Source organism: Callospermophilus lateralis, chromosome 2, assembly GCF_048772815.1.
Source record: "Callospermophilus lateralis isolate mCalLat2 chromosome 2, mCalLat2.hap1, whole genome shotgun sequence".
Lineage (NCBI taxonomy): Eukaryota > Metazoa > Chordata > Mammalia > Rodentia > Sciuridae > Callospermophilus > Callospermophilus lateralis.
In genome coordinates this window covers 197,435,237-197,463,229 of record NC_135306.1, presented here as the reverse complement: position 1 = coordinate 197,463,229, position 27,993 = coordinate 197,435,237, and the positions used below count along the sequence as shown (strand labels likewise).

The 27,993-nt window shown below is 49.7% G+C and overlaps 1 protein-coding gene across 1 annotated transcript; it reads right to left on the bottom strand.

Moving 5' to 3' along the window:
* Positions 1-27,952, bottom strand: P2rx3 (purinergic receptor P2X 3). The gene is made up of 12 exons (XM_076844569.1): positions 27,834-27,952; positions 20,448-20,583; positions 19,944-20,015; positions 19,783-19,846; positions 19,046-19,139; positions 18,678-18,755; positions 17,827-17,968; positions 17,140-17,276; positions 1,956-2,049; positions 1,655-1,720; positions 1,040-1,117; positions 1-105 (listed from the first exon to the last, which is right to left on the bottom strand). Exons 1-12 carry the CDS (start codon positions 27,950-27,952, stop codon positions 1-3), a joined length of 1,185 nt encoding a protein of 394 aa, XP_076700684.1.
* Positions 27,953-27,993: the final 41 nt, after the last annotated feature.

The window sequence follows — 27,993 nt, the reverse complement described above, 5'->3', positions numbered from 1 at the left end:
TTAGTGGCCAATGGAGTAAGCCCCTGAGTCCGTGGACTGCTTCTCCTCTGTGGCCTGATCCCTGGAGAACTCTGGGTTGGCGATCTTCAGTGTTGCCTCGTTCACCTGCAGGCAGAAGGACTGACATTGTTTTGCTGTGACAGGGCAAGGTCCCGTTGAAGCCAGATTTAAAGATAGGTAGTTAGTGTAGTTAGGTAAATCGGGTCTAATATGGAGTAAAATAAAAAATGAAGGCCGAGTTCAGATTGAGAATGGAGTCTGGGAAAAGCAGAACAACTCTTGGAATGTTAATGTCCCCAAGGCCCAGAGCCCATCTCAAAGAAAAGTTAATGAAACAGCTCCCAGCAAAGATGGAGATGCTAATCCAAAAGTCCTTCCTGCCCAGATTACTCCTTTGGCCCACCTGTGCCCCACCCTTTGGGCCTTTCCACCTACATTCCATCACTAAAAGGACAGGAATGTGCCAGGAATGCGGGAAAGCTGAAGAAGACCTTAGCTATAAAAAGGGGAAGACATCGCCCTTCCACGGATTCCACCTCTTGGGTCCTCTTCTTCCTCGGGGAGAAGTCTTTTCTGCTGTCCTTTAATAAAGCTTCTACTTTCCACTCTACACTTGCCTCGGTGTGCTTCTCTGGTGTTATACTCTAACATTGGGGAAGCAAGGACTCGTCACCCGTCAACAGCGGTAACACCGTCAGACAGAACGGGTGGTTCAGGGCCATGGCCTGGTCATTAGGGGAGCTAGACAAGCCTGTGCGATCCCAAGACTCTTCCCATGTACTCCAGGGACAAAGAAGAACCTGAGCCATCCCAAGGCAGGATGTGTCCCCCTGCAGAAATGGGGAGGGGACAATGAGTGGGTGGGGACCTGTTGGCAGTGATGACTCACAGAACTCCAAAGCTCTTTGAAGAGTCCGCTCACCCAAATGTTCTCTTGTCTGGACGTCCAATATTTATTGAGGCCCATTGAACTTCCCTCCAGGGAACCCCGAGAGGTGAGCCACCAGGGCCCTCCAGGTGTTACCCCCACCCCACTCACCTCTTCAAACTTCTTGGCTTTGTACTGGTCGGCCCCCTTGAGGAAATTGAGCAGGATGATGTCACAGAGGACTGTCCCCTGGAGGAGGAGAGGCAGGGCAGGCTCAGAGAGGTGGCCCTGGGAGGGGTAGGATCAGGGAGCTGGAAGCCATGGGTTCAAGAGGCTACTGAGCTGCCCCCAGACAGACAGTGGGTCAGGCGTGGGGGCGATTCCTCCAGGGAGGCCGGACTGATGACTCCCCTTAGCAAATGCCCGGGGGGCTTTGCAGGTGTTGTCATGGCCACCTTCCTGGCCCCTTACCAGGCACAGGGCTCGGATAGAGGAATGAAGGACCCAGAGGAAGGAGCCTGTGGGAGCGGGGCTCTGACGCCACCTTGCTCTGGAGTCTCCTCCCCACCTTCACGGTGAGAACCAGAAACTCTGTAAGACGTGGAACTTGCTGGGAGGCCACTCCGGGATAAGGAGCTCGGTGGGAATGCTGGGGGGCGGTCAACCCAGGGCCTTACCTTCCAGGCCAGGTAGGGCTCGCCTTGGCCACGCCCTCTCCTCTGGCTCCACCCCTTCCTGGGCCCTACCCCGGCTGTCCCGTCTGACCCCCCCAGAGGCTGAACTCACCACTCCCACTGAAGTAAAGGCCGCCACGGAGCTGATGATGGTGGGGATGATGTTGAACTTGCCGGCCTGTGTGCGCAAAGATGGGGGAGTAGGCGGAGGGCCGGAACACGGGTGGAAACTGAGGCTGAACGCGGTCTCCCAGCCAGAGACTCTCACAGGGCCTTAGAGCAACGGCAGGGCCCACCCCTTCATGGTACAGGTGAGGGGACGGGAGATGTGACCGCTGGTCAGCCCCTGCAGGGCCCAGCAGCTGGCCTGGGATGCCCCTCCTGCTGTCCACACGCCGGGCCCCAGGACTCACGTTCCCATACACCAGCACGTCGAAGCGGATGCCGAAAGCCTTCAGGAGCGTGCGGTACTCGCTGCCATTCTCCATCTTGTAGTACTTGGCAAACCTGGAGGCCAGGGGCGAAAGTGGGTCCCACTGCGGGCTCCTTTCTCTCCTGTCTGAGCCCTCAGGGTCCCTAGAGGACCCATGACCCTCAACAAAGTAGCCCTTACTGATGGTTTGGTGAGACACTTGCCACCGTCCTCCCTGGATGGTTACCTGACCACTTACACAGGCTTCATCGTGGGAACTTAAGAGCAGCTTCCTGGGCCACACCACGAACCCACAGGGTTAGCATCTCTGTTGGTCTGATGTCTTAGGTGTACAAAAGCTTGAGACCCTGCTGGACTCTGGGCTTCTTCAATGCTACTCATTTGGGATCCAGGGTCGAGCTCACTGCAGGTGCTCCTGCCTCTGCTGCCTTCTCAACCTGGCTCTCTCACCTATCAGCTGTGCAACCTTGGGCCAATTATTCAACCTCTCTGAAACTCAGTTTCCTCATTGGCATGTGGGGACAATACAAAAATCCTGCTTCACAGGGTTGCTATGTGAATTGAATGAAACCACATGTTAGGGGTATAGAACAGTCCTGGGACAAAATAAGCACTCAGCAAATATTTGCTGATGTTGACTGTTGTTATTTGCTCAAGAAATATGTTTACATTTATAGAGTGGTGGGAAAAAAGTGCTACCAGCCACCTCATCTTCTCTCGTCCCTGCCTGGGTCCTATGCAACAGGGACGCGAATGTTCTTTTGCAAAGAAGGCTCTGAGAGGTGAAGTCACTTGTTCAGGGTCACCCAACTGGTGAGAATCAATGCTGTCTTGGTCCAAGTCCGAGACTGTCTGGCACCTTGGCCAAGACTATTCTCTACCTTGGGTGCTGGGTGCCATGAACTGTGCTGAGGACTTGAGAATGACCACATTTAATGCTCTCCACAGACAGCATGGACATTCCACACAGAAGGGACAGTCCATACCCCCATCTGCAGAAGGCTGTGGTGAGGAGGGGCCTTGCCTGTAGTTTCAATTAGTAAGCGCCGGATTTGGGATTTTATGGCATTAGTCATTTGGCTTTGAAATCTAGAGCACTTGGCCCTGCGTGACTGCCCAGCATAGCCCAAATGCTAACATTAGTGCAGTCTAATCTCTTTGGGTTACTGTCCCACAGCTGAACAATGGGTTCCTGATGTCAGTCTCCCTGAAAGTGGCGAGGATTAAGTGAGATGACAGGAATGAAAAAGCCCAGAAAGTTCTGCAAGTGTTGGGGTCAACACAGCTCTTATTTAGTGCTGGCTGCCTCCCTCTGAGTGTTCTCAGCCCCCAGAGATCCACAGGCCTCTCCTAGCAGAAAGAAGGAGGTGAGAACTCATTCCCTGGAAGTTTTCAATGAATGACCATACACGGTGGTGCATGCCTGTTATCCCGGCTACTCAGGAGGCTGAGGCAGGAGGATTCCAAGTTGGAGGCCAGCCTCAGTTACTTAGACCCTGTCTCAGAATAAAATATAAATGGCTGGGAATGTAGTCAGTGGTAGAGTGCACCTGGATTAAAAAAAAAAAAGAAAGAAAGAAAGAAAGAAATTTTTTTTCGAATGACAGAAGTGGTATCTCTTCCATAGATATTTGCATTTGAAATTGTACAGCAGGGAGAAGGAAAAGCTCAGCCCAAGCAAATCAATAATGGAGGGATTATAGAAACCGGAGGAAGGTAATTGTGATGGGGAAGGGTCACCTTCAATCATAAAACATTGGCTATGCTCTGGCTGTAGCCAACTCCTCGGGCAGTGGGGAAATCTGGAGAGAGGCAGAGATGTCTAAGACCTTCTTCATCACTTGCTAGCAGTGATATTACTTAGTCTTTAGGGTGTCAGTTTACATGACTAAAAAATGGGGGGGGTCATACACCCCCCCATTGCTAGTGGTGGTAGGTAAACACTTCATGGGACTGAACCTGGAGGCAGACACCACAGAAACCCCTGTTAGTGATTCTGTCCATCTGCCCCTCCAAGCTCAGTCTCTGCTGGTCTTTGTCCAGCTCTGGGCCCCAGGAGCCTCATCTAAGAGACAGCTTCCAGCAGTTTCCCTGTTCAGTTTGCAGGCGGGTTCTGTAGATAGACCCACAGAAATCAGGGGGTGGGAGGAAGGAGGGTCAGGGTGTTTAGTCTGCTGAGGCTCAAGCAATGGCTCAGTTCCCCCTCAAAGGCCAAGAACCTGAAGGGCAGCCCTGTCCTGCAGCTGTGGATTTCTCTGGGTTCTGGAAATGTCCCCTCTTTGCCCATGCCAGCCTTCTTGGCAGCTAGCCTTGAGGTCTTCCACCAGCCTCCTTGGTTCCTTGACCCCAGTGCCTCTTTGTGAATAGCACCTTCACCTAATCACCTCTTTGGAGGCCACCCACTGTTTCCCACCTCCAGGACACTTACCCTAGTCACCCCCAGGAGGCAGAGGAGGAAGCTCAGGCCTAGGGAGCTCTGTCGGGTGGGGAAGGGGTGCGGGAGCACAGGGCAGCACATTTTTTCTGCAGTGCCTGGGCGAGGCCAGGACCTGTGTGCCCAGCAAAGGTGGAAGACGGTGAGAAAACGGCCCCTGGGGGAGCTGGACCAGGAAGTTCTTTCCTGTGGGCTCTGTAGCTGGAGGGAGAGACAGGGGAGGCAAGAGGGTCTTCTCAAGTCCATGAGGCCCAGGGTGAAATGAGAGTGGGCCCAGGGAGGAGGCTGAAGGCATGGCCACCACTTGACCTGAGAAGGAAAGGCTTGGAGGCCAGGGACAGGTGGGACAGGTGACTCATCTCTAACTCTAGTAACTTCTGTCTGGGTGATGGGTGGGAGGGAGCTTCACAGACCAAGGGAGCAGGATGAATTCAAGCTGCAGCAGCAGGAAGACAGGTGGACATTGGAAGGATATCATTTCTCTAAAGATGGTGTGATCAGGCCAAGAGCCTTCTCCGAGGAAGCCTCTTAGGAGGTTTCTAAGAAGTCTGGAAAAGAAGTATCTGCAGTTGGCAGAGGCTCTTCCTGGATTCCAGGTTGGCCTGAGGGTAAGTAGAGACCATGACCCTTTCCACACCTGCAGCCATTTATAAAGCACCGAAGTATACGCAGATCCCTTAGCATTAGCAGCTCAGCTAATCTCGGGAAGAATGTGTGGTTGTTGAACCATTTTCTAGATGAGACAGATGAGAAGGTAACTCACCTGAGTGGGGTTCTGATCTGTGCTGCTGACCCTGAAGGCCATACCCTTAGTCCCACACCGTCCGCCTTCGGCTCTAGGTGGCTGGCTGTTAAGGGTGCAGGCAGCCCTGTACTGTCTCAAAGTCCTACTGATTCTGGGTTCTATATCACTGGAGAACTCAAGGCCTCTGTCTCAGAGCTGTGACAACTGATGCCAATGAGGCAGGCAGGGGCGAGAGCATGGGCCACAGGCATGGGCATCAGGGTAAAGGCTGGGGCTTCACTCCCAGCCTAAGGCTATGGCCACGAGAAACGCTCTGACACTGATGTGGAGAACAAGAAGTCTGCATCCCGGGCACTGCTGTTCGGAGCGAGGGCTGGCTGAATTTATTCTGGGAAGGAATGTGAAGGAAACAGGGAGAAAAATCAAAGCGGTCTTGGTTTTTCTCCAGCACCTGCCTTCCAAGAGGCAATAAGCATGGGAAGATCATTATCTCACCAGCCACCCACCCTCGAGGCTTGGCAGGGACAGACTCTCCTCCCAGGGGGGAGGGAGGCCGAGGGACAGCTTGGGGAGGAGAGTCCCACAGTCCCGATTCCTGTGCTCCAGTGTGGAGATCTGGCTGACCTGGGGCAGAGATGGCCAGTGGTCACAGGTCTGAGTTACCGTCTCTCTCTCGGCACATGTTTGGAACCCATTTTTTAGTCCCTTGTGTCTAGCTGGGGCCCCATGACTATTTCTTGCCTGTAGAATGTGAATGAAAGTGAGGCTTGTCCAGAGGTGAGGGGAGGTGGTTCAGAGCAGCTTCTCTTCTTCATCCTCCCTTTCCTCACCTGGTGGCCAGTTGCTCAGGAGCTAGGGGGAGATCTCTGAGGCCCTGGGAAAGACTGAGTCAAGATGGCAAGAGCCCAGATCCCTGAATGACTATGTGGGATCCCCCCATCCCCACTGACCTGGTGTGCCCTGAGCAAGAAATAACCCTTTGTGTTAAGCCACTGAGGTGAAAGGATTGTTTGTTATAGCAATTAGCAGTACTTACCCTGACTGTCACAGACCCTCCTAGGTTTTTAATTTTTGTGTCACTAGGGACTGAACCCAGGGACACTCTACTACTAAGTTACATCCTCATCCTTTTTTATTTTTTATTTGAGACAAGGCCACACTAAGTTACCCATGCTGGCCTTAAACTTGTAATCCTCTTGCCTCAGTCTCCTGAGTAGCTGGGACTATAGGCACTTGCCATTATGTCCTGTCAACAAACACAACTGGTTTCATAGATCAGAAGATTGAGGCTCAGGCAGAAGAGTTTGCCAAAAGACAAAGAATGAGTTAAAATTGGGGAGGATTAGAGAGAAAGAAGGCAAATTCCCAGGATGCTGCATTCTTACGAATAAGCCTGTGCTGATTCCTAACAGGTCCTAGGAATCTGGGTATGCGGCTTGGTTCTCATGAACTGGCTTCTTATCCCTGGGAGAGTCACTCAAACTATCTGAGCCTTCTATGACAAATGAAAAATGAAAGAAAAGAGTTATGGGGAGGATCAGTTGAGAGAGTGCCCATACATATTAGGTGCTCTTCTTATACTAGAATCAGGATAAATAAAATAATTTCTACATTTATCTTAAGTATATACTCTTCTCACTCCTGGAGATAGTAATATTAGCAACAGTCACTGCCAACATATACTGAGTGCTCACTGTGTCCCCTGCACTGTGCCAAGTGCTTTATACCTAACTCACTTCATACAACCATCCCATGAGATTATGTACTGTTGTCCCTCCTACTTTCGGAGAAAGAGCCAGGACCAGAGAGGATAAGCAACCTGTCTAAGGTCACAAAGCCAACAGTCAGTGAATAAAGCTCGGGTTCAAACCCAGTCAGTCCAGCTATAGGGCAAACTCTTAGCCAGTGCTGTGGTCTGAATATGGTTTGTCCCCTCCCAAACTCATGTAGAAAGTGAATCCCCATGATGAGATATTAAATGTTGGGACCAGGTGAGGCCTTTAGAAGGTGATCAACATAAAGGGATTAACTCATTTATGGGATACATCCACCTTCAAACTCCTGTTCATCCACTAGGGCCCAGCTCAGATGGCTTCTGATTCTTCAAGCATTCAACAAGTACATCAGCACAGCTACCAGACGCCAGACCCCAAGATGCCCATTCAAGCTGAGGCTTGAAGGGTTGAGGAGTTCAAAGGCATCAAGTCCAGAGGTGGGGGCAGCTTACCTGCTGAGAGAGTGGCAAGCCCCCTTCTGGGAAGGGACATGGTGTCTCCGAAGAAGCTGAAAGAGCGTGGGTGGGCTGGAGGGTAGAGGTGGTAATGGCCGGTTCCCCTCACCCTGGCTAATCGTGTGCATCTCTTCCTGACTCCATGTTTAGTGACTTCATCCTAGCTTGAAATCAACCACTGGACCTACACCATGAGCACTGGCAAACATTATGAAGCAAGATTTTGTTTTCCTTTTCTGCAGAGTGCTGGCTTACTGTGCAGAGCAGAGGCTGTGGGCCTCCCTGGGCTGCTTTCCTATCTCCTATCTCCCCCAGGCTGCAGGCTGCAGCCTCAGTCCCCACTACCCCAGACCATGACGACAAGCTGCCTCTTACCATGTCTGTTTGCCCAGTGGCCTAGAGTTCACAGTAAGGGGTTAGGAAAATGCTCGCTAGAAGTAATGAACTCCTGAGATTCTTGACCTCTTGAAAGATGAGACTAACTGGCCTGAGGGATTCCTCCTGCCCACTGGACTCCTTCAGATTCTCCTTATGCAGATGGAGCTAGTATATGGTGGCATCAACAGACTATTTCTCTCCCAAATAGAAAACATTTAGTTCTGGCAACAGGCGAGGTGGGAAAGTGAGTGCAATCAGTGGGAACCAGCCCAGTGGAGGAGAAGTGGGGGATGGAGCAGGGGCATAATATATAGTCTTGCTAAGCCCTAGACTGAAGGCATCACCCTGTTACTTCATTTAGACCTCAGAGTGACAGCTCAGTGGAGTGGCAGGTGGCTTAGGGACTCTGAAATGAGGCAATCCTATTCCTAAATCCTGACATTGCCCCTTGAAATAGTTTATATGACCTTGGCAGGCGACTTCACCTCCCTATGTGCCAGTTTCCACATCTGTAAAGTGGAGATAATAGAAAGTGCTGTAAGGGCTGTTGAGAGGATTAAATGAGCTACTGAATTGAGTGCAGGGCTGAGCGCAGTGCCTGATGCAGTTTCCAATTCATATTAGCTATCAATCATCAGGCAACATGCCCCGGGACTACAGGTTGGAGAAGAGCAGAGTGACTCTGGCTACCGGGTCTGCAAGGGGCACCGCTGAGATCTGGACACAGGCTGCTGGAATCCGCGGCCCCTGCCTACCTGACTGCCTCCCTAAGACAGGAGCTAAAAAAAGAAAGCTCACTGTGGGCCCCAGGGGAAAGGGGGCTGGTTGAGAGGGTGCCTTTGAAAACCCTCTGCTGCTGAAAGCATAGCATGGCTGTGACTGGACCAGGTCACAAGTCTCAGTAGAGAGAACAGAGCCTGGACTCCTGCCAGTGTTGGGCTGGGGAAGGGGAAGGCAAAGAAGGGGGGGGGGGCGCATGCAGGGCTGCAGTGGTCAGCAATGGGAGGCTCCCCTGATGGGCCCCTCTGGAAGGACCACCGAGCCAGGCACTTGCAGGAAACTGTGTGCAGATAAGTTTCCAGGTCTCTGGTGCCAGAGGTCTGGCAGGCTTATCTTCCCAGGCTGCATTCAGAGCTCTCTTGCCCTCTGGGTTTTGGGGTTTGGACAGTGGGGGACACTGGCAGAAAACCAGTGGGCAGGAAAGAGAAGGGGCTATTTATTTTGCCTTTGGGCCCCTTGCCCTGCTCTGGTTTCATCTGGGGGCCTTGTCCCTCTGTGACTACAGCTCCTGTCAGGGACCTCAGCTCAAAAGCAGACTCCCATTCTTCCCACTATGGCTGCAAATCTAAGGTGGTAATGGCCACTCTGTTTCTCTGTACATGGCTGGGCTTCCACATGGGTTCCTGTTGAGGGGGTTTCCTCTCAAGCTCCTGCTGCGTGTGCTTTCCTACCAGGAGCTTCACTGACACACCTGTTCTGTGACCAGACAGGGTACCCCTGAGACAGGACCAAACTGAAAATCCTGAGGCCTGACGGTGCTGAGATGTTTCACACGTGTGTTCCCTCGTGCTATTAGCAGCAATAGATAAAGAATGAGTAAGTACAGACGTCAATTGCCATAATAAATCATTTGTCAGATGTGCTTCTGCAGGGCAGGGTTGAAGCTCCATTTTAGTGTGATAGGTCTATAAATAATAGTGCACGCTTCAGCAGCCCAAGCTCTCCAACCCCTTCCCCAGACACCCACACGTGTTGGCTTAGGCTTTTACATCTTGAAGGGGCCTCAGAGATGATCGCCTTTAATCACCCCAAGTCACACTGAGCTTCTGTGGCAAGGTTCTAACTGTAGCCCACATGTCCCCTGACCCACACCCAGGGCTCTGTTTGCTTTACCTCTAATTCACTTTGGCTTGTCCCTTGTTATCTAAGGGGGATGGATTTCAGAAGTCCTCACAGATGCCCAAATCCATGGCATGATAGGACTGACAATAGAGCTTAGTGGTAGAGCACTTGCCTAGCATGAACAAGGCTCTGGGTTCAATCACTGGTACCAGAAAAAAAAAAAAAGGCATTGCATATTGCAATATGCACATTGTCCCACATACTTTAAGTCAGATCTAGTTTGCTTATAATATATAATACAATGTGCTATGTAAATAGTTGCTATCCTGCAACTAGAAAAATGTGATTATTAAAAAAAAATGTATTTGGGAGGGTACTGGGGATTGTAAACCCAGGGGTGCTTTACCACTGAGCTACATCTTTGGTTCTTTTACTTGTTTAAATTTTGGGACAGGGTCTTTGCTAAGTGGCTGAGGTCTCGCTAAATTACCCAGGCTGGCCTTGAACTTGGGATCCTCCTGCCTCAGCTGCCTGAGGTGCTAGGATTATAGGATTATACACCACCATACCTCGCTGTATTTTTCAAATATGTTTAATCCATATTTGGTTGAATCCATGGACATGGAACCCATGGATACAAGGGACAACTATATTCTTCTGTACGGACGGTTTTGTCATTTAAGTTCAGATCGATCATTCCTACTAGAATAAAAATCCCTTCATCATAGCAACTGCCCTTGTTCACAATGAATCAGCCCCAAAGCTCAGGATGTGATATAATCTGGAAGTTGGAAGAGCACTGTACTGTCCTCCCCACATTATCTGCAAAGGGTTTCCCTCATGACGTCTGAATACCTCCTGCTCAAGAAACCCAACGCGTGACCTCCAGGGGCAGCCAAATTTTAGCTTTGGATGGCTCCCCACCTTGCAAGTGCTTCCCCATGCTGAGCTGACATTTGCAGCAGTCAGCACTCAATAAGTGTTTGCTGAATGGAGAAGGATTTTATCATGGTGTACAAATCCCTCAGAAGCTCCCAGACATCTGTTTGGAAATGATCTATCCTCCCCTATAGTGGTGGAAATCACTTCCTGAAGTGGGGACATGAAACTGTTACTGCAGCAGGAAAAACAGCAACAAACTTGCGGGATCCGGGTTTGACTTGCAAGGGAAAACTCAGGCCTGGAATTTGGGTTTCCAAGTGAAGGAGCTGGTGTTCTCAGCAAAGCTTTGCCTGTGGGAAGTAATTTTGCCAGCTGAAATACACTTTTACAGTTGATATTGCACTGATAGGAAAATATCTCCTGGCAGACTCACTGCATCTGGGATGGGGCCACATCCGTAGAGCCGGCTGGGACTCCTCCCCTTAGAGAAGGGACCAGAGCCAAGTTTATTTACTGGTAGTCTAGGGACCTAATCAACCTCCAAGGCAGACATTTAAAAAGTAGTTTTGTTGATTTTTAAAAAATGTATTGCTATTAATTTATCCTTAATTTATAAGGCAAGGACAGATAATGGACATGGAGCCAGCAGCTGTACTTGAGAATGACATTATACTACCTGCCTGTTTCTGAGAATGATCTTGTTGCCCTCTGTTTCCTCATCTGTATAATGGGGGTAACCATACTGGTCCTACTAAGTGACTGTAGCTACAAGTATAGGCTCTGGAGTCAGGCTGCCAGAGTTTGAACTCTCCTTCAGCACAATGGGCTGTGAGGTCTTGGACAGGTTATGAACCTCTGAGACCCAGATTTCCAGATAGAACAAGATCTCTCTTCAGAGTCGGGGAGGTAGTTCATGCTAAATCCCTGATTCCCTGGTAAGTGCTCGAAGAGTGTTGGATTATATTTTCCACCAATAACATTGGTTGCTGTGCACACAGGACAGACACAAACATTTACATAGGGTTGTATAAACCCAGGATCATTTATGTTGTCTCACCTCCCACGGTCAAGAGGTTGAAGATGAGAAAGGATCATGGAGAATTCAAGCTAATATGCCCTGCTGAAGAGGGCCTGCCAGCGTTTCTGTGGAAATGATGGAAATGGCTGCTTTTAACACATATTCTATGGCTTTTGGAAGGAGAAAAATCCAGATTGTAGAGAGTGATCAAAGCCAGGGGCACACTTTGATTCCATCTCTGTAGATTGGCCTAAGATCTTGCTGATCTGCGCGCTTCAGCATGGAAGCAGAACTGGGGCCAAATCTTAGAGCTTCATGAAAGCTGCTGTGGGTACATTTCCAACACGGAATGATCGCTAGAAACACCTACTGCACGAGGAACATCTAGCAGATGAACAAGTGTTTTTCTGTCCCAGACACCAAGAGAGGAAATCCAAAACTGCGTTGCCTTTTAGTAGCAAAGCTGTCTTAGGAACTCTCAGAGGGGAAATGAGAAATCAGACATTGCTAAATGCATGGCTCTGCTCTGCTTTCTCTCTCGTCACTCTGGCAATCACCGCTGGGCATATCTCTTACAGCTACTTTCTTTCTTTCTTTTTTTACAAGCCACGTGATGCTGGAAGGTGTGCTAGAAGCAATGAATATAGATCAGGCCCCTGGCTTTGCGTCTTCATGTGCCTCTTCTCCTAATCAGGCTGTATCATTTCGGGCAAGTTGTGAAACCTTTCTCAGTCTACCTTGGTGGGTGGGATGGTGCTGTGAGCTGTGAATCTTGACAAAAACAGGTGTGAAAGGCTTTGCAGACTTAATTTCAGAGACTTTTAATCTAAGGACTAGGGATAGGGTTTTAGAGGTCTCAAAGTCCTGGAATTTTATGCTGCATAAGTACATATACAAAGAGAAAGGACCAGAAGGAAAATAAACTGTGCAGAAAGCTAACTTCTTGCAAGAGGAGTAGGCCTCAGGAGCAAAGGGTAGGCCCCTATCTACTCCATGTAGGTCAGTAGTGCTCTAATTTATTATTCTGAGAATGCATTTATGTCTTATCTGTTGCAAAAGAAAGGACCTTTTCCTTTTTTTAAATGCCTGCAGAGTTGCTCATGTCTATGTGTATGAGCGTTTTTCCTGGATGTGGCTCATGCTTTGGCCAGGGGAATAAGTGGCTAGAGACCTCCATGGGTTAGTGAGAGGCTGTAATTCCACAAATAAGGGCTGTTAGGCTTGACTGGACACCCACAGGCGTTACTCCTTCCCTGAGCTGCTTCTGTAGACTGTTCTGCCTCAGCTCTGCCTTTGGGCAAAGCTGACCTGGGCCACACCCCTGTTACACCCCTGTTCTGTTACTGTCCCCAGAGCCTGCTCTCTCCTTTGTGGTTCCCCTGCATCCTGCCCATACCTTTGAAACAGTCCCTTTATTAAACTCTCCTCAAATTACCCAATTTGAGTGGGCCATCTGTTTCCTGCTGAGACCTGACAGATACAGTATTATTAATCTGTCATTGTACCATCAGTGCCTATGCACACACACACTCACATATTGATAAACTCTCACTCAGCCTCACACACTCGCCCACCAACACACACCCCCACTCCCTCACAAACTCCCACGAGCATACACGCTCATATGACACTGTATATTGTCCCAGCACTTTGGGGAAGAGAGGGCTGCTCTGTTTAAAATCTTCTCTAGTGAATGGAGGGTCAACCTGGGCTGCAGGAACCTGGCCCACCGTTATGAGCCCCTTGTCTACTCTGCAGGGTGCCACCTCCTACCTCTGGGGATGTCTTTTAATTGCATACCACCGAATTAGCAATTCTCATCAGTTCTAATTTTTAGAAATTATACACTTTGTCCACTACAAATCCGGATGATCCCTACTGCACTCTCAATGTGCTTGGAAAGAGGCTTCATAAAGAGTAAGTTCAAGTGCTTCCTGGAATCTTTACCCTTGCAGAATACACCTAGGAATAAAAATAAAATCTCTCTATCAAATTCTAGGTAGAGAATGAGCAGAAACTTTAGGGGAACTCATAAATAAAGGTTAATTTAGATGAAGAGGACCAACTATTTTGGGTAGGAATTGAAGGGAGATACATCTTGGCTCATCCTGAGGTTACCTTGCCAGTAACTGAATCCATCCAATGATGAACAGGTAACCTTAGGAAGAGCCTCTTATCTGGGGCTGTGCCACAGAGAGACTGAGGTAGGACTTGGGATCCAGTGACCTCCAAGGTTATGCTAACATGCCTCTGGGACATTAGCCAAGTCACTTCCTCTTTTGGAATTTCCACTTCCTCCTCTGTACAGTGAGGGATTCTGTCTAGGCCTCTCCAAGGGTTCTTTAACGCCTAAAATTCTCAAAATCTCTGATTCTGCAGGCAAAGAACTGTGAAAAGTAGGGGAGGGGGTAGCATTTGGAAAGGAGCTGCAGAAGTAATTAGTGATGGAAATGTGAATCTCTAGCTGCCTCTGGATATCTGAATTTGCAGATTAAAACAAGACTGAATCTTGGCTGAACAATTCCCTTCTCTCCAGAGCAAATGGCAATAGTAGGACGTCGAAAAATCTGGCCTCTATTGGAGGAAGAGGCAAATGAATTTGTTTGGGAGACAAAAGGGCAGGCTATAAATTATGTCTCTAGCATCTGCTAATCCTTGAACCTCTCTGGAACTCAGATTCTTTGTTTTTAAGTGGGGCTGAAAGTACCAACTATCTAGGCATAATCTTCTGAGGATCAACAAGTGCAAAGGTCCCTAGTCTTCCTGATTGGGGTGGAGATCATCTAAGAAAATGTATCAGTATCCAGGCTCCTGGGACCACTGGATCTGTGGTCCTGAGAAATGAATTTAACTCTGTGATCCTCCATTTCCTCATTTGGGGATTGTACCTATCTTGTGGGTGGGTGAGGAACAATTAGCCATAGTGGACAGAATGCTTTACACAGTGAGATTCTCAAGAGCAACATAAAATGACCACATCATAGAAAACATACTGTGTGCCCAACGTGGCCTTGGGTCTCCTTTCTTCCTATCTGAGCACTCAGAAAGGTGACCTTGTGCCTCTCTCACATAGGTGCTTAACTTAGCTTGGATGCCAATATGGTGCCTGTAGGCTGACGACAGTCTGAGGGTGTTGGGTGGGCACCCAGATGTAGGGCTGTGAGAGAGCCTGGGGAGAGCCCTCTGCTCGTCATGGATGGCAAATATTCCTCCATGTCAGTGTTATTCCTTGGGCCCTCTGGAAATTCTTTTTTTCCTCCTCTCTCTCTCTCTCTCTCTCTCTCTCTCTCTCACTGGGGATTGAACCCAGGGGTGCTTAACCACTGAGCCACATCCTCAGCCCTTTTCATATTTTCTTTTTATTATTATTATTTTTTGGTTGTAACTGGACAAAATATCTTTATTTTATTTATTTATTTTTTTTGTGGGGTTGAGGATTGAACCCAGGGCCTCCCATGTGCTAGGCGAGTGCTCTATCATTGAGCCACAATCCCAGCCCCTTCATATTTTCTTTAGAGACAGGGTCTCAATAAGTTGCTTAGGGCCTTGCTAAGTTGCTGAGGCTGGTTCCAAATAACTCTTTTGGCAAGGAACACTTATGAAGATAGAGCTATCATGAAAACCCCAACAACTGGAATCATACAGTTTTAGAACAATGTCTTTCATTTAAAGAAGAATGGGTCTGAAGTTCTTATCCCCAGTTTATTGTGCTGTGGCTATCTGCCCCAGTAAGCATAACAGGGCATGAGATAGACCTAGGCCTAAATAAGGTCTAAGCTGCTTAGGGCCTCAATAAGTTGCTGAGGATGGCTTTGAACTCATTATCCTCCTATCTCAGCCTCCTAAGCCTCTGGAATTAGAGGCAAGCACCTCTGCACCCAGCTTGGAAACTCTTTTCAACTGCAAAGGTCCAAATGAGTGCTTTGCCCCTTCTTACTATGGCCTGGAGGCTTTGATGAAGGACTCAGTTTCCTGGAGGCCCAGACCTCTCAGATGGGTTTCCTTAGGTTCCGGGAATTACACTGGTGAGATCCTTAGAGATCTTCCATCTTGTGTCCCCAAATACAGTCCAAGCTTATTTAGGCCTGTTGTGCCTACTTGGGTGGATAGCCACAGCATGATAAATTAGAGATAAGAACTTCAAACCCATTCTCCTTTAAATGAAAGACATTGTTCTAAAACTGTATGATACCAGTTGTTGGGGTCTTCATGATAGTTTTACTCTTCATAAGTGTTTCTTGCCAAATGAGTTATTTGGAGGACTGAAGAATCCCCAATGGTCAGAGGGAAGTTATGAGAATGAAAACTTGCATTTTAGATTATGAGAATTTTATTAATGTGTTACTATTTTAAGCCACCATACAAATATCCTTTGTATTGATTTCAGTGTGATGTACTGACTGAATAAATATGCCAATTTCTGCCAGGGAGCCAAACAGTATTTTTAAACTACTTTAAAATATGTGTTGTTTCCTATGGTTTTTTAAACTCTGGAGTTGATTATGAAAGCAATTTCAATTTTTAAAAATTCTTCTTTCCAGAGAACATACATATAATTTCGAAACTATTAAATATAAAGCTTAATGGGATAGGTAATTATTTTTTAAAGTTACAAATTAAGTGAAAAAAAAAGTGATGTGATTCTTTTAGCTTACGTATGCCATTATAACAGAGAGTATTACTACAACAAAGGAAATGTGAAGAATAATTCTTTGAATATATAACAAATGTATCATATGTAGATCATCCCTATCACTGCCTATTGAGTACATTTGGCCTCTTTAGTGTACAACACTGTGTACTTAAGCAGGACTCTGGCAGAAACTGAGATCTTCAGATTTTAAAGGTAAATCAAAACCAGGAGCTAAAGCTTTTCAAGTATTGGCTGATAGGATTCTCAGGATAATAATGATGCTATCATAAATTTGCAGAAGGGGAAATTAGGAGGTGAGGAGGTTGAGGGTTTTTCCAAGGCCCTTCAAGTATTCCAGATAGTGTATCCTATGGTTCCTCTTTCCCTCTATTCCAAATGGGAAAAAACCCCAAAGATCCCTTAAGTCTCAAGGCTATTGAGAATACATATTAGATGATATTAAGAGCCTGGTTTAAGTTCTTTGGAAAGGCACTGAGGAAGAACTAATAATCATTATACTTGTTATTTGTGACTTATAAAATTTCCTGGTTTGGAAATTTGCAAAATTTGCAAAATGCAAAACTACCATCTTGTAAAATGAACAGTTATTGCCCTTACTTTGGTCAGTGAGAGACCTTAGAAAGTCCAGGCATAGAACAGGGAATGGGGCTGTCCGAGCATTACCTCTACATGTTAGTGCTAAGAATAGACCAGGAATCACAGCAGCCAGCATTTCAGCAGGATTTGTCCATCAGGCTTCACTATGGCCTGAGCAGGAGCACCGGGCTCAGTCCCTTCCTGTAATGGAGCTGTCACCTCACAGCACAGCCCATGCAGCACAGCGGCTGCCTGTTACAGAGTCCTTCCCTAGTTTGAGCCAAAGCCTTATGGGAGCAGGGAGGGGGCCAAGGATCTTTCCTTCCCAGTATGCCTTGCTGCCTGAGGTGAAGTTCTCTGGAGCTGACTCCCCTTCCCCCATGTCCCAGGAGAGCCGGGATTTACCTGAAGTTGTATCCCGGGGAGATGCTGCTTTTCTCAGAAACGCTGTCCAGCCGAGTGAAGGAGTATTTGGGGATGCACTGGTCCCAGCTCTTGTCCAAATCGCACACCCAGCCAATCTTTATGCCCAGAACTCCACCCTGAAGAAAGGGGCCAGACATGAGCATTCCCCTGAGCTCAGCCAGGGTGGGACAGGGGCTTGTGACAAGTGACTTCTTTTTATTCTGTAGGTGGAAGATGGAGGCAGGCAGAAAAGAAAGTGACTGGTCACAGTAAAGAAGTGCTGTAGCCAGGGGTAAAACCCTGGAGCCTCAGGGTCCTTCCTACTTTTGGAACCTTCAGTTCCTTGTCTACAATATAGAGAAAGTGGCCATGGGTCCACTGTCCCCTCATGTGGCCCTTTTCAGAGTTCTATCGCCTCTCCCTAAAGGGATGTATAAAGACAGGAATGGGAAACTGAGGATTGGGGGAAATGGGTCACTGGAGGGGAGACCACTCCGAGTAGGGGTAGGATGGAGGCTGAAAGGGTTCAGGGACAAAGCCAATTGCAGGCCTGGGATACTTCCACCAGGTGGCGCTGTCTTGCTGCAGCTCTTTCCTGGTCTCCTGGCTGCCTCCAAAGAGCTCTGGAGCCTGGGGAAGGGCTGAGTTCCCCTGGTAGAGGTTACAGAAGAAGAACTAGGTTCTCACCGTGCGGGCCAGCTTGGCAAAATCCTGCCCTGCAAACTTGACCACGTCCCCCACCCGCAAGATGGGGCAGAAAGGAGCCTTTTCAGGATGGAAACGGCAGGTCTTCATGTCCCTGGCTGTCAAGTTGGGCAGGAGGTTCCCCCTGGGGAGAAGAGGAGAGAGGCAAGGCCAGGGTTAAGATGGTCCCACACAAACTGCTTTCCAGCCTTCGGGGGCTCAGGGCTCTCCACACCCAGGCAGAGGTGTCCATGTCCTGAGCTTTTGGGTATGCACTGTCTCCCTCCCCTCTTGCTCTGCATCTTTTTCTAACCCCAAACACTCTCCATCCATAGTAGGGTTATGTGTGTCCATGCCCAGTGTCCCCCAGCTGCCAGGCTGGGCATCTTGGAGGGCAAGAGTCACTCCTGACACTCTGCACCTCTGCAGGCCTGCCATTGTACTTTGCACAGGGCAGATGCCCACCATTCATGCCCTCGTGAATGACTGAGTTACACAAGGGGCTGAACTGACTAAGAAAAGGGATACCACATGGGGGATTGATGTAGGGAAAGATAAATGGACAAGCTCCTTGGTTTCCAATCTCAGGAGGCATCTGTGCTCAGGGCCAAGTTTAAATGGTCCCTCCCTGGTTCAAACAAAACTCCCAGGTCGGTCTGAGCACAAGGCAGGGAGGCTGGCAGGGAAGTTAGCCCCAAAATCCACTCAATAATCAGAGGCCAAGGTCGCTGGGAGGCTGGGATTAGGAGTCCTGGAGATGGGGTTTGGGAAGCGAGAGAACCGTGGTACATGGGGCACCTCATTCTCCGGCAGGTGAGGTGGCCCGGTGATTGGGGGAGGAAGTGAGGACTCACTTCTCAAAGTTGAAGAGGGGGAAACGGATGCTGTTCTTGATGAAAATGGTGAAGTTCTCCGCTTCCATCATGATAGGCCTGTGGGTGAGGATGGAAGCCTTAGCCCTCAGGAAGGGCCTCTTTCCCTGGTGGATGCCTCCCAAGGGAGATCTCTTATAGATGAAGGGGAGTGATGGGAAGGCCTCTCTGGGTCTCCAGAGTCAAAGGGAGAGAAGGGGCAGATGGGATGATACCCAGAGGCCACCACCACCCCCATGAAGGGACACTACATTGAGACCCTCCATAAGCTCGGAGATGCAGAGCTCCCCACATTGGCAGAGAGGAACTAGGTGCGGTCCTCTCTCCTCCCGTCTGGCGCAGGACCTCACATTTCCACGGTGTCCACCTCCGTGGGGCACCAGCCCTGGATCTCACAGGTTCGGAGCTCAGAGCTGTAGTTCACGCAGCGGCCAGTGAGGATCCCTGCAAGGAAGGAGCCACTAAGGCTGGTTGCCACCTGCTCTTTGCCAGTCCCTTTCCCCTCCTCATCAGGGACCACCCCTGCCCCAGGGACCTGCCAAGGAACGGACCCTCTATTTCGTTGTTGTGTGCTTGCACAGTACAGCTCTCTCCCTGTTCTCCTCCTGAGGTGCAGACCAGACCAAGGAGAGTCCACATCCTCCTCTGACAGCTCCTTAAGCCCAGCACCCGGAGCCCTTATCTTTCTAGCTCTTTCTTCCTCACCTCTGAGCTGGAGCTGCTCCTTTGGCCTGAAGCCGTCTCTGTCCTGCCAAATCCCACTTGTCTTCAGGGCCCATTCCAAATGCCGCTGCCTCCAGGAAGGCTCAGGGCCACTCTCTCAGAACCAGTTTTTCTCCCTTTCCTGTGCTTTCCCCTCCCTGGACAGCACATGCCACTTAGCTGTGCCCCTGCCTGGCTCTGCGTCCCTGGACTTCACACTCCTCTTGGGGGCACCTTCATAGGCCCCTCTGGGTCTGGCACCCAGGGAGCCTCCACAAATGCTGATCGATAGGCGGGTTCTCTGCCTGCTCCTAGGGTGGGCTCTCAGGGATCTGCTGCCCCAAGGACAGCTTGGGAGTGGGAGGTGAGGAAGGGGCTGACTCACCCCCACCCGGGAAACGCTCAGGTCCACACTGGCTGTCAGACACACAGCGGTACTTCTCCTCGTTCTGGGGGGAGATGGGACCGCAGGAGTGTGAGGGACCCTCCCTGGCCCTGGTGAGCCCCTGGGCTCCCACTGCCTCCCAACCTCCTCTGGCCCCTCACCTCTGGGCAGAATCCTTGCATCTGGTTTTCAGTAACGATCATCTTGGTGATGATGACAAAGACGGAGGTGCCCTTGGGAGAAGCAGGGAGAGAAAATACTGCAACAGTCCCCATCTTGAGGCAGGGACTGCTATTGTCCCCACTCTACAGAGGGGGAAACTGAGACTCTGGGATTTGACCAAGGTGGCAGGGCTAACAAAGGGCAGAGCTAGGATCCGAACGGCTCTTTCTGACCACCTATGTGGGTGCTGTGTTTTGATTGCAGCATGAGTCAAGGCGGAGCCTGGAGAGGAACCCAGCTTTCTGACGCCCAGAACTGCACTCTGGAGGTCAGACCCAAGCTGCCCCCCAAATCCCAGCAACTAGGGGGTCAGGCCCTCTACGGGTTACTGACACCACTGATTTGGGTTTGGGAGTCCCAGGGGCACTTTTCTTGCCCAGCCCCCTCCTCCCCACCCTCCCCAGAGGGGAGCATCCACAGGCCCCAGGGTAGGGAAACCATACCTGGGGTGGGGTCACATAATCAGACACGTCCATGACTCTGTTGGCATAGCGTCCGAAACCCTTCACCTTGGTTACCACCGAGGACTCAATGGCTGTGTCCCGCACTTGATATGCCTTCTCGTGCAAGAAAACCCATCTGGGGCAGGAGAGCAGAGATGCAGAGAGACAGACAAGGGTCCATAGGCCTAGCAGAAGATGCTGGGAGAGGGCTTCTTTTGGCCAGCATTATGGCAGCACAGGGACAAGGCCTTACTGGAGATGTGGGACCCTAGTGAGTCCCTGGTGGACTGAAAGTAGTGTTTCCCTACCTTCCCCCACCAAGGAGCTTTTTTTGAATTTTAAAAAAATAATTGCTCCCCGCTTCAATATCACAGATACCTGTTTATGTACCACGTGCATATTTTTGCTTTATACATCAAAGAGTGAGGTTGTTTTTTTTGTACCCCTAAGAACAAATGTTCACCCCCTTGAGAGCTGTTGCCCTGTTAAAAATTTGGCTTAAAGTCATTACTGCTGATAATTGAGTCCTTTTCCTGGCAGGCTTCCAGGAGAGAAGGGGCAGAGGGCAGAGCATGTACATTCCCAGCTCTGTGCATGGCTGTATCCTAAACACCTGGCACATAGTAGATGTTCAGGAAAAAAATCGACCAAAGGCCCCTGGGAACTGAGTGCTTAGCAGCCTTCCTTCCTTCAAGTGTCAGGTGAGGATGGAGGAGGACAGAGGGGCAGGTGAATGGAATGGGGTTGGGGGTGGGGCAGGGGATTTAATCTTATTCCTTGAATTGTGCTGCCACCAAGTGGTCATTTACCTGTAGTGGCTTCTCCCTGCTGCTTAAAGCCGTGGAGCGACCCAGGGGATGTAGTTGGGCTCCCTTCCCTTCTCCCATCACCACTCTCCCGGATTTAGCCTCCTGCAAGCAGGGCCTGCAGACGCACCCGACAACTCTCTCCTCTGCATTTCACACGCAGTCACCATCGAAGCCCTCAGAGCTCAAGCTACTCTCAGCCTGGTTCAGTGCCCCCTCCAGCCAGGGATATGCTCTGTTTGTTTCTGATGGTACAATGGCAAGCAAATACTGTTACTGTCCCCATTCTATGTATGAGAAAACCTATCACATAAGTTTGAAAAATGCTGTGCATTCAACAAACAAATGCATCTGCTACAATTTAATTTTTTATTAAATTTTTAAATATTTATTTTTGCTGTGCTGGGGATGGAATTCAGGACCTCATACCTGATAGGCAAGTGCTCTACCCAACACTACAACCCCTGCCTCTCCCAATCTTATTTAAGCACAGATGCCGGTTTTGAAGAAATACTGACATCTTCTGGAAGGTACTTTTGGAAATGCTGGGTTAGGGTCATTTTCTGTATCTCACCAGGGTAGAAAAGCCGCATCAGATGAGTGGCAGGAGACTGAGACAAAACTGTGGGAGTCCTAGGCTGGGCAGCTGCAGAGGCAGTCCTGGGGCTGAGCTGACCTGAGGTGTTTATTAGGAGGTGGTGAGGATCCCAAACCCAGGAGCTGTCTAACTACCATTGAGTCACCATGGATGGGCTGCTGTGGGAGGTGGTGGGCATCGCAGGGCTGGGAAGGCCAAAGAGATCTGGATGATGACCTTCCAGGTGTGTTAAGGGGAGACCCCTTCCCCGGGTGGAGGTTGAGCTGGATGACTTTCAGGGTCCCCCCACTGTTGGAAGATGCAGAGGGGGAAGCTCCCAGAACATGCTGGGAGGGTCACTATCACTTGTAAGATGGACACCATGGTCATGATCACTGCAAACACAGGCTGATGTTTGCAAGTGGCTCCTTGTTCGGCTTTCAGTGTGAGGATCTGGAGTTGATCCCTATATGGCGCTTCACTCACTAGGATTCTTTTTTCTTTTTTATAATCAATAAGCAATGATTTACATATTTCAGAGTGCAATTAAAGTTCTGAAATATGTATACATTGTGAAATGGTTATATTGTTAGTTAACATATTAATCACCCTGCATATTTATCATTTTTCTGTAGTGTTACTTGAAGTCTGAATGGTTGAGTGGAAGAGAAAGGGTGGGGTCATGCACAGCACTGGCAAATGGCTCCAAACCTGTTACCTGTTTTATTGTTGCTGCCTTAGAGCCAGCAGCATCCTGATTAATGCACCATTAAGAGTTATTCACAAGCCTGTAAATGCTTTTACGAACACCAGGCCTCTGTGGAGCACTGTGCTACTGTGTGCCTTACCTCCCCAGCACTTTTCTTTTTTGGGAAGGGGAGGAGTTTCATTAGGATCTCATTCATCATGTTATGTTCTAGCAAAAGAGAAGGGAGCATCCTGATATAGAAAAATGGAGTAGATATTCAGACAGCATGATTAGCTCCTGGTCCTGGGCCCTCCAGAATGGATGGAGTGAGGTCCGGGACCCTGGCTTTCTGCTCCCAGCTATGATGGCTGATGACGATGTTGAACACTCACCAGAGAGTTAGCCACAGTCCAAATACACCCTTCCTAAGCCTCAATGTACCTGGATACAGAATGGACACATTTCTCTGTGTTGATCTAATGTAAGGGCTCCTGGAGACCCCTACTCCTGTCCTTAAAGTTCAGGAACATATGCAGATGAGAAGCAGAGTTCAGATCATTATCATATAGCCAACATGGGACACTAAGTTGACTCCTTTGATGAATCCTTTCCAGTGTGGCAGCTTTGATAATTACCTACATGTTACAAATGAGGAAACTGAGGCACAGAGGAGTGTGCAGACTTGCCCAAGGTCACACAGCTGGTATGTGGGTCCCAAACCAGGCAATCTGCTTCAGACCACTCATAGCCACTTCACCGTAGCATCTTCAGCTGTGCCCAGCTCAGGGCCAGCGCACAGTTGCCCTCCTGAACTGGACTCTGGTGCTTGTCCTGCTAACCCCTGCTCCATCACCAGGGGAAGCTTCTCCAAGCTCAGGAAAGTCTCAGTTGGAAGGCGCTCAGGACTCGGAGGAACAATTAACCAATCCCATTCCTCCCTCTCCTCCTCTAAGGCTCCTTCTTTCCCCAGTGGGGAGGAGAGGCCACATTAGACTTCTCTCTCTGAGTTAAATAACAAGTGGAAGAGTTTCAGTAGCCCCACGGGGCTGAGAATGTCATCAGGGCAGCTTGGAAATGAGGGGCTGCTTCATTTCCAGAACAAAGGGGCTGAGACTGTCTCTAGAGGCTGGGGCTTAGGAGATGGGGCAGGACTGAGCCTTCAATTCTTGGCATTTTACTCTGCTGCTCTGACTTATTTTTTTCTCGAGTTCCTGGTTTATTATTTATAGAGCGGAAGGCGGGTGGCAGCTCCTTGGCAGGTGGGATGTGCAGGAAGGAGGCCAGAGCAGCATCCCAGCACCCTCCCGTCCACCCCCAGGGAGTCAAGGAGGAGGCCAGGGAGTGGGTGTGAAGAGCGTGTGTTGTGTGTTTTGGAGGAGAGGGGTCTCTTAGGGAAGGTGTGAGCTGGGCAGAGGGAAAGGGGGAGGCGCGATGGGGAGTCTGTGGAATATTAATAGTCCCATCTATTACTGAGTATTACTGAGTCACCGTCTCAGGCAAGGTATTCGACGTGTGTCACCTCCCTGGTGACATAATTCCCTGGGAGGAGGTATTCCTAAACCCATTTTCCAGATCCAGGGATTGAGACTTAGGGGCCTAAAGGGATGCTTCCGAGGTCCCATTCCTAGTTGGCGTCAGAACTGGGCTTCTAACTGATGCTCTGTGTTCCACAGTATCATTATGGAGTTGCCGCGTAGAGAGGGCAGGCAGGAAGGAGAGTTGCACTTCTCTCTGGACCATAGGATGGCGGGTCCAACAGGTCCCCCCACAGAATTTGCTGCCTGATGTGCCGACAAGGTGTTCAGAGTGCTACCTTCAGTCAAGAGGTACTTGGAAGGCAAGAAGGTGGCACTCAGGCTCTTCTCTTTAAACCTGACATCTCCATTCTTGTACTTTCTTTAGGTGCCGAATGGCTATATAAGATCTGAGATGAGGCTGGATATTCTGAATCCAAGTGGGTGGCTGTGCAGCTGGTGATTTGTGTGTACAGTGGAGAAACAGAGAGAGCAGGGCTGTGATGGGTCAGGGACTCTCTAACCCACCGCTGGTCCATTTGAGGGATGGAGGATTGAAGCACTGCAAAAGTCCCTCCCTGCGGGTCACCAAAAAGGGAGCTTCTTCAAAGTCAGGCCAGCACTAGCCAGCACTTCCTTGGGACTCAGGCCCCAAGGATTTCCTTCTATTTCCAGGATCCAGAAAGGAGACTGACCCTTAAGAAGTCCCACCCCACAGAGGAGACTGGGGATTACCACCTGGGCCCAGGGAAGACAGGAGAAACGTGGGGTGAATTCTGGCCTCTTGTGGACGTGGGGTGGGTAAAGGAAACCAGTGATGACAGCAGCTGAGGCTGGAGGTGGGGGTGACAGCATGTGCCAAGAGAATAAGGGGGCGTGTTGCTGTGAATGCACAGAGGAGTGGCCGCCTCCTGCTGCACTCCACTAGGTAAGGCTGGGCATCCTGTCTACCCGGCTCAGAAAACAGGGGAAAAATATTCAAGTTTTAGTTACATGCTAAGAACACAGCATTGAACCCTTTAAATTCTATGAGGCTAGGCGCCCTCATCTCTCCATCAGACTGTATTCCTCTCCTTCCTTTTTTTCCCCATCCACTCCTACTCCCCCAAGCTCTGGGTAGATTGGCCATGGTGGTCTTCCCAGCTCGGATCTCAAGGCTGTCTTTCTTAGCCTCAGTCACTCACACACATGTCGAAATGCTCCAGTAGCTTTCTTCCTGTCTGTTACTTCTTGTAAAAAGGAGAGCTCTCTGAGAATCTGAGTCTGGCCTCTGTGTTCTCCTGCATCTTACATGACTCTGACCTCTGCTCCTTCAGCTCGGCCATGAACTTCTTTTCCTGCCCTCCTGTGCAGAGGCGGTTTTTTTTTGCCTTGGACCCTCCTTCTTTCCTCCTTGAACTTGGTTGCTCCTTTTAGGAACATTCTTCAGATCTTGGTTTGGACATGGCATTTCAAGAAAAACCTTTCCTTAGTTCCCTGAGCTCAAACACCTACGTGGGAGTGGCTCTCCTGGCACTGTGCACCTTGCAGCCACAGATGAAATTCCACACTTGTTGGTGGCGAGGACTGGCTCAATGCCCACCTCTTGCCTCACACTGTGAGCTTCAAGACCCTGTCTGCTTTCCTCTCCCCTGGCACTGGGGACTGAACTCAGTGATGCTCCACCACTGAGCTACACCCTCAGTCATTTTTATTATCTATTGAGATAGGATCTCCCTGAGTTGCCTAGGTTGGCCTTGGAATTGCAATTCTCCTGCCTCAGCCTCCTGGTTTGCTGGGATGACAGGTATGTGCCACCATGCCTGGTTCCCCGTCTGCTTTTGTTCATAGTTCTATCCTCCATGCATACCAACGCCTGGCATGAAGAGACACTTGGTACATCTTTGCTAATTAACAACAATAGATTCCCAAGGTCACAATAGTGCATGGGTTCTCATACACAGAGATGGGCTCTGGCTAGGGGGCTGGGCCAAGGAGCATGCAGCTGAGCAGCTGATGTAACACTGCCCCGTGGGGAGCTGTCAGGCTGGGAGATGGATGGGGCTGGGTATCAAGACGCCACAGAGCCTCTCCTGCTCCCTCCAGAAGGCTGGCCTCCATCCCCCAGAACTGAAGGATCCCATCTGATCTGATCATAAAGAGGAACAGACAAGGGCAGTGGGAGCTGAATGGGCTGGTCCAGGAGACAGCTGTCTCTGTCCTCCATCAGTCTCCTGTCTGGAGCCAAGGGGGCCAGGCCAGGGTGGGAATGTGCTGAGACAGCGTTTGCACTCACCTGGACCAACACACCATCTTGTGGCTGTAAACACGCATGGCACCAAATAGACACACTGACAGAGAAGGTTAAGAACCGACTTTGAGTCAAGCTCTGGAGATGCAGACATGGAACATTTGCAAACATCACCTCTCACAAAACCTCAGTGTTGAAAGGAAGATTGGAGGCCATTTAATCCTATCCCAGAGCTTGAATCCCCTCTCTGATATCCCATAAGGAGCACTGGATATACAGCCTTGTTATAACATCCACATACCAAAGCCACCCTGCTCTCGCCAAACATATGAAGCAAAGATTGCTTAAAAATCACATCTGCCCACCTTTCTACGCCCATCCTCACACACCACTCCAACCCTTCAGGCAAGCAGGCCTGCTCACATGCAGCTCCAGCCGGCATGGGCATGCACACAGGACATCTTCTTTGAATTGCTTCAATTAATTCATGAACTCGGTTGGCAGTGGCTTGTCTCTCCCACACAGACCCATTGTCTCCAGGAACAGTGGGAGACCAGAGCACTCCAGGAAGGAAAACCATCAAGGTTTCTGTCTGCATTTCCTGGTGCCCATCAGTGTGTGGAAATGACCACAAGAACAGAACGTGCATTTTCCCCATTGTCTACCCCATGGTCCTTTGTGTCTGTAGGTATAGGGGTGTGTACCTCCAAGAGTGGGGCCTAAAGGAGTGTTTGGACCTTGTAGGCTCCTGAGCAACTCTCAGGATGAGTTTTATGCCACAGAGTCAAGCAGAGGTTGGGAATTGACGCTTTTTGATAAAGGACAGCAATTCTGGATTCTCAGGGAGGCACCCCACCCCATGTTCAGAAAAACTACTTTTCTTCTCACCAATGTCACTTTGACTGTTAATTTATTTGTGCCTGTGTCTCTCTCCATCTCACGGGGCAGTTCCCTCCTTTGTTTTGCCCTCCCAGAGCAAGGGCTTCTTGACTTTCCAAGATCTCTTTCCGTTCCACCTAAGCCAGAAGGGAACTCCTCATTCCAAAACAAATCCAGAGATCTCTTCCCTCCCCAGCCTACCCTCCCACCCAACATCAGCCTGATCAACTTGTCATCTTCTCTCTGGGTTCCGCACCTTCCCTTTCCTCTTTCTGTGCTTCCTTGCTTTCTGGGACCCAAAAGAGTTGACTGAGGGAATGGGAAGATGTGGGGTGGGGTCTGCCTCTTTTCTGGGTGCGGGGAATAGGAGAGGGAGAGTGGAAATGGATCATCTGGGGACCTCTCCTGTTGGAGGGCAGTGCCGGGGTAAGGACCACACACCTTGGAGCGTGTGTTCAGAAACCACTCTCCAACTGTGGAGGATTTTTGGGGGGCAAAAGAATCTATCTGGGGACCAGATCCTGGGTGGTGGCAGCAGGGACCAGTCCTTGGAACAAGGCTCCCTGGAAGATGTATGTTCCCCCCAAGAGAAAAGAAGCCCAAGCAGCTTGACAGTAGCACTGAGGGAGGAGGGGGAGGGCAGGATAGCAAGTCGCCCTCCAGTCCTAGGATCTGAGGGACCACAGACTCACCCCACAAAGTAGGAGATGATCAGAAGCTGAACTGCCCTGTTGATGATCCCAATGGTCCAGCTCTTCACGACCACTGACTTGGTGGTCTCGTAGGTAAAGAAGTCTGATATGCAGTTCATGCTGAGAGTGCTTAGGGCCACTCTGAAGGGGCTTGATGGCA